This window comes from Spermophilus citellus (genome assembly GCF_964194105.1).
Source record: "Spermophilus citellus genome assembly, chromosome: 1".
Taxonomy (NCBI): domain Eukaryota; kingdom Metazoa; phylum Chordata; class Mammalia; order Rodentia; family Sciuridae; genus Spermophilus; species Spermophilus citellus.
The window spans coordinates 71,533,712-71,539,711 of NC_138182.1; the positions used below are offsets into that span (position 1 = coordinate 71,533,712).

Sequence of the window (6,000 nt, forward strand, 5' to 3'; positions counted from 1 at the left end):
GCTGGCGCTGAGAGTGTTAGCGGCTTTTTCAAAATAAAGTTTTGTTCCTGCTTGATTGGCTCGTGATTCTGTGCCCAGCCAAGACTGCGGCACCTTTGGTCCAGTCCTAAACAGTCATTGGGTGTGGTTCACCTACTGTCCACCTGGAGAAGTCTACTTTGGGCCCCTGGCTCAGATCTGGGGCTTCTCATAACTCACCCTCAGGGAAGGCAGGGCTAGAACATTGGGCCAGGGTGGGGGCCAGGGTGTGAACCAGTCTGGGCAGCGCAGCGGTGGGGAAAGCTCAGTGTCCTAGGGCCCAACCGCCACATCTCTGGCCGCTCTTTCCCAGCTACCCTCCCGGGACTCTCCCGGGACTTCCCCGGGCACCTACAGCCCTGGCCCGTGTCCCCGTGACCTGGAGGACCTGGCCCTGTCCAGCACTGGGCCGACTGGAACGCGGGCCTGGGTAGAGATTAACTTTGTGGAGCCAGAGGGCGACCTTCCTCTCCGCCGCGCCCCGCCTCCTCCCGGGGGCGGTCACGGTCCGGGAGGGCCGGGCCGGGGGCGGGGACCAGGGCTGCACCCAGGCGGCCGCGCGCTGGCGCTCAGAGCCTCCGCAGCGCCCTGGGAACTGGGAACGCAGTTAGAGCCGGTCTCCGCGGCCCCAGGTCTCCGCGGCCCCAGGTCTCGGCGCCCGAGGTCTCGGCGCCCCAGGTCTCGGTGCCCACCATGCTGCTGAGGTGAGCCCCCCTACGGCCGCGCCCTGCGGTGCGGGGAAGGGAGCGCGGGCAGGGCGCGGTGTCCCCGCCCGAAGTGGGGCCGACAGCGCCCCGAAGGCAGCGGTCCCGCGCGTCCCCAGCTCCGGGCGGCTCCCACGGGGCTCGCGGGCTCACCTGCAGGCCCAGGAGGGAAGTGCGGGCACCTGCGGTGTAGACGGCAGGGGGCGGCTTGGGCCGGCGGCGGGCACCGGCGCGCGGGCGGGGCGTGGGCGTGCCAGGCGGCTGTGCGGAGGCAGGGACCGAGTAGGCTGCGCGCAGAGCGGGAGGCGCACCCCGGCGCGGGCACCGCGAGCCGCCCTTCTCCGCTGCTCCGCTGATTTCCCAGAAGGAGGGAGGATGTGACACCCTGTGACACCTCGGAGGCCAGCAAGTGCCCACTGTTTAGTGACACGGCCTCTCCCCACACACCTGGGACCCCCCCTCCGCGTTAACAGTTCCAAACCAGGGAAGGGGGTGCTGCGGGCCGCGCAGCAGGGGGCGGTGGGAGCCGGGACGGCAGCAGCTTCGCTCGGCCTTCCGCGGTTTCTTGTGGTTCCCCAGCAAGGCGGCTCCGGAGGCAGAAGCCTGGACCTGGCCGCGGCTCCCAAGCCTTCTTTACTCACTGTCATGGTGGTCTGGGGGATCTGGGCTGGAAGCCCTGAGGTCTTGCTCTGCGGGGCAGGGAGGTGTGGTCCAGGCCCCTCTCCCTGAGCTCCCCGTGCAGGGAAGCCCAGGACCTCTCCAGACAGCGAATTCACATTTCTGTGACGGAGCCAGGGCCTCCCGGGGGCGGACCCCTGCTCCTGGGAAGGAGAAGCGGAGACCTGCAGCTCACCTGCCTTCCCTCGTTTCTGTTCCAGTCCTGGCCTGCTGTTGCTCCTCCTCAGTGGCCTGCAAGCTGGTGAGTCAGTGCTTAATGCAGGGTGCTCTACCCAGCCAAGCCTTACCCAGCCTCCAGACCTCATGTAGAGCTGTGAGAGCCTCACACCCAGGGCCTCGGGAGGTCCTCACCACCTCCTGCCAGGGTCCTCTGGGCCTCACACCTAGGCTGGTGCAGGACAGAAGGCCACAGAGGACACTGCCTTTCCAAAGGCCATAGTTCTTTGATTTCATGCTCAGGGTAGGTAGATGCAGTTCCTTTGACTCAGGGGCTTCTTGTCCCCCAGCCTCTCTGTCCCAGTCAGCCTTTCTGAGGTTTGAAAAGAGCCAGAAGCAATGATGTGGCCCTGCAGCAGAGAGCCGAGGCCCACCAAGCCTTCCAGTCTAAGCCAGGCAGTTAAGTGATTGTGCAAATGGTAGCACCTCTATATGTCGCGTGAACTTTTGTCATGAGCACAATGACTTTATAATGTCGAGAAATCGTTCTGTTTTGCATGCCAGATTTTAGAAATAGTGCAGAGCAGCCCAGGCACCCTCCTGGCTTCCCCCAGTGGTGGCTTTGCATGCCAGCTGTGCCCTGTCGGAGCCAGCATCTGAGCTGCCACCTGGGCCCCTGGCCCTCCTGGGTGGAGCTTATCAACACATTCCTTTTCTGCTTGAATGTGTCAGGATCAGTGTCTGAGCCTTGTAACCCAGAAGTCTGGGTGACTCCATGGGCTGGGAGTCACCCTCAGAATATCCATCTCATCTTTGGACTCTTGCAGTTATTGAAGCAGAGGAAGTCAGGGCCCTGGTGGGCAGTGACGTCAAACTCAGCTGCGTCTACCCGGGAACAGATCGTTTCGACCTAGACGACCTGTTTGTCTACTGGCAAGTCAGCGAGTCAAACGCAGTGGTGACCTACTACCTCCCCGAGAACAGCTCCACAGGCCTCGAGGACAGCCACTACAAAAACAGGGCACACCTGTCACTGGACAGCATGCAGCAGGGGGACTTCTCCCTGCACCTGCGCAATGTCACCCCCCAGGACGAGCAGAAGTTCAAGTGCCTGGTGTTTAGGAAGTCCTTAGAGCTGGGAAGGATCTTGGAAGCCGTGGTCACACTGCACGTGGCAGGTGAGGCTGCAAAGCAGAGCGCAGGTCTCACCCACCTCGTCCTGGAGAAGGTGCTCCCAGAACCCAGCCCTGGCCCAGCAGCCTGCTCCCTTCAGGGAAGAAAGTCCTGTCTTGGTTACTGGGTTTCTCCCACCTGTGAGGCAGTGGGTGAAAACTTGGTCAGTTTTAGGACTTCAACCTGAGACCTCCTGGTTTCACAGAACCCCCAGCCTTGCCAGCTGCCTTGAACTCTTCAGCTCGAGCTAGATTTTTCAAAATGAATTAGAAGACAGTGCTATAAAACACAAAATGAGATGAGAATTTAAGGATTTGGGGGGTTGAACGCAGGGGTGCTTAACTCCTGGTCACAACCCTGAACTCTCTATATATGTATATAAAATTTAGAGACAGTCTCACTGAGTTGCTTTGGGCCTCACTAAGTTGCTGAGGCTGGTTTTGAACTCGTGACCCTCCTGTCTCAGCCTCCCAAACTGCTGGTCTTATAGACATGTGCCACTACGTCCAGCAGAATTCAAGGAAATTTTAAAGATAACCACGGTCAGGGCACAGCTCAGCAAGGAGACGGCAGTGTCACTTGTGAGAAATACTAGATCCAATGAGGGGTATGAACTGGCCCTAGGTACAGGATACTGCTTGCTAGGCTCAGTGGCTCCCCAGTTGGGTGTCCATGCAGGCCTGTGCTGGCAGCTCAGACCACAGCCCTGATCTGGCCGCTCTACCAGGGTGGGCCACAGGGGCCACCTTCCCCGGCCCTGGCCCTTGGCACCTGCACCCTCCGCATCTTGAGGTGCAGAAGCTGGCCTCCCTCACCCCCCTTCCCTCCCCTGCAGCCAACTACAGCATGCCGGTGGTCAGCACGCCTAGCCGCCCCTCTGCAGAGCAGGAGCTCACCTTCACCTGAGTGTCTACAGACGGCTACCCGAGGCCCAGCGTGTACTGGATCAACAAGACGGACAACAGCCAGCTGGACAAGGCCCTGCATAACGACACGGTCTCCCTGAACCAGCGGGGCTTGTACGATGTGGTCAGCGTCCTGAGGATCCCTTGGGCGCCCAGCGTGAACGTCGGCTGCTGCATAGAGAATGCGCTTCTGCACCAGAACCTCACGGGGACAGGTGAGGCCCGGGCAGGGGGTTGTGGGGACTGGAGAGGCCCTACAGGGACCGTGCAGTGGCGTCAGAAAGGTGGCTGAGAGGAAGGAAGGTGAGGGCAGGTGGTGGTGACTGGGAAACCCACAGTTTCAGAGCAGAGGACGCTGCCCTGTCCTCCCCAGCTTCAGCTTCACCTGCAGAGCTGCGTGGCCAGCGGGACTGAGGCTCCGAAAGGACTGTGTGACAATTCAGAAGCCACAAAACTAGGCAGCAGCTGGCCAGGGTGGAGCCACCCCTGTGCAGCCCCAAGCGCTCTGCCCCGGGCACATGCCCCTGAGGCCCCTGAGAAGAATGAGCCCCCACACGGGGAATTGGGCTGGGCCTCGCTGCTGGCCAGGTCCTCCTGTGCTTGGAGTGCAGGCTCTCCCAGTCTGTGTCCCTGTCACCACTGTCAGATGGGACACAGAAGGTGGAGGTGGGAGATGCTGCAGCCTAGACTCTGTGGGCCCTGCCAGCTGCAGGAAAGGGGTGCCACCCACAGGATCTGCTACGTAACCTGCAGGATCAGTGAAAGTGGAAATGCAGGTGAATGTCAGAGCAGTGCAGGCCGCTGAGTGGGGCCTGGGCTGCCCAGGCCCAAGCTGGTGGAGCGGCCCTGACCACCAGCACCCAGCAGGCTCCTCCTTCCTCCCTCAGAATCCGGCTGCAGCCCCTGGCCTCATGCGCACGGTCTGGGCCCCCCTGGAGCAGGATGAGGGCAGCACCAAGAGCTTCTGGCCGCTGCCTCCTGCCAGGCAGCCCGGGCAGGTGGAGCCCAGGGTTCTCGCAAGCTCAGTTTCAGCTGCACAGTGGGTCACCTGGAGCCCAGCCCGGACCCTGGCATCTGGCAGCAGGACAATGTTTTTTTGTTTTGTTTTGTTTATAGTCCTGAGCATTGAACCCAGGGGTGCTTTGCCACCCAGCCCCATCCCCAGCCCGATTTTGTATTTTATTTAGAGACAGGATCTCACTGTGTTGCTTAGGGACTTGGTAAGTTGCTAAGACTGGCTTTGAACTCGTGATCTTCCTGCCTCAGCCTCCTGAGCTGCTGGGACTATAGACTATATTTTTTAATGTGAGACAGGGTGCTGCCCAGGCTGGCTTCAAACTTGCCACCCTCCTGCTCAGCCTCTCTCGTCTTTAGGATTATAGGAGTGTGCCACCCCACTAAGACAGTGTTACAAAGCTTCTAGGTGACCCTGAGTCACATTCAGGGCAACCTGTGGTTGAGGGCATTGATCTCTGGTGTTGGAGACACACTGGCATCTGTATCCAGCGCCCCTGGATGGCATGGCTGACTTCCCTGTGAGGACCACCCTCTGATGGGCCAGGACGGCGGGCAGGGCCTCATGCACTGCTGACGAAGGCAGACTGGTGGCCAGCGGTTCCATTTCCTATCTGCCCAGGACAGGGACTCAGGCGAGTGCCTGTGGATGCCCAGCATGTTCACAACAGCCACAGGGCCCCAAGCACCCACCACAGATGGCTGGCTGGACACTGTGGCCATCACATGACGGAGTGTCACTTAGCTGTCAAAAGGATGAGGTGCTGACACAGGCTGCATGTGGTGAACCCCGAGGACATCGTGCCCGAGTGGCCAAAGCTGGTCCGCAGAGGCCACACGTGGTATGGTCCGTTCACAGAAAGGACCCAGAGCAGGTGGTGCTCCGTCAGGGGAGTGGAGGGGCCAGGGGTGGGGCACAGGGGAAAGCAGGAGGGGCTGCCTGTGGGTACCAGGTTTCCTTGGAAGGCTGCTGCCCCCTGCCATGAGCACTGGACAGCACTGACCCGCCCACTGTGGAAGGGTCCGTGAAACGTGAATTTCACCTCCATTTAAGAAGCCCCTCTAGGGCCCTGTGTCAGGGCTGGGCCTGCCGGGGAGCCCCACTGTAAGGAACAGCTGACCGCCCGGTGCCGGTCCCTGGGAGCACTCCCCTGCAGGGCTCACTCTTAGTGTCTCCTCTGGGACCCCCCAGCCATGGTGACAGACAGCCCAGCGCGTCCCCACCAGGCGGGGAGTGCGGCCGTCCTCAGCGCCCTTGCCATCCTGCTGGTGATGGTGATCGTGGCTGTGGCCACAGGCTGCCTGTGCAGAACCAGGTGTCCCCGTCGCAGCTACACAGGTGCGCACCAGGC

The 6,000-nt window shown here is 61.2% G+C and overlaps 1 protein-coding gene across 2 annotated transcripts; it reads left to right on the forward strand.

Moving 5' to 3' along the window:
* Positions 1–518: 518 nt before the first annotated feature.
* LOC308649840 (ICOS ligand-like) lies at positions 519–5,740 on the forward strand. 2 transcript variants are annotated; one of them, XM_081295692.1, is made up of 5 exons: positions 519–722; positions 1,601–1,641; positions 2,384–2,734; positions 3,646–3,849; positions 3,979–5,740. In XM_081295692.1, exons 1-5 carry the CDS (start codon positions 712–714, stop codon positions 4,437–4,439), a joined length of 1,068 nt encoding a protein of 355 aa, XP_081151818.1. In that variant the 5' UTR covers positions 519–711; the 3' UTR covers positions 4,440–5,740. The 2 variants fall into 2 exon arrangements, with proteins under 2 accessions (XP_081151818.1, XP_081151819.1); XM_081295693.1 differs by lacking the exon at positions 3,979–5,740 and having other exon boundaries at positions 537–722; positions 3,565–3,799.
* Positions 5,741–6,000: the final 260 nt, after the last annotated feature.

Bases quoted from the DNA above. Each gene is read 5' to 3' on its own strand.
- LOC308649840 (XM_081295692.1), top strand. The intron at 2,735-3,645 runs GTGAGGCTGCAA...GAGTGTCTACAG, and splicing joins GGTCACACTGCACGTGGCAG to ACGGCTACCCGAGGCCCAGC. The intron at 3,850-3,978 runs GTGAGGCCCGGG...CCACAGTTTCAG, and splicing joins CCAGAACCTCACGGGGACAG to AGCAGAGGACGCTGCCCTGT.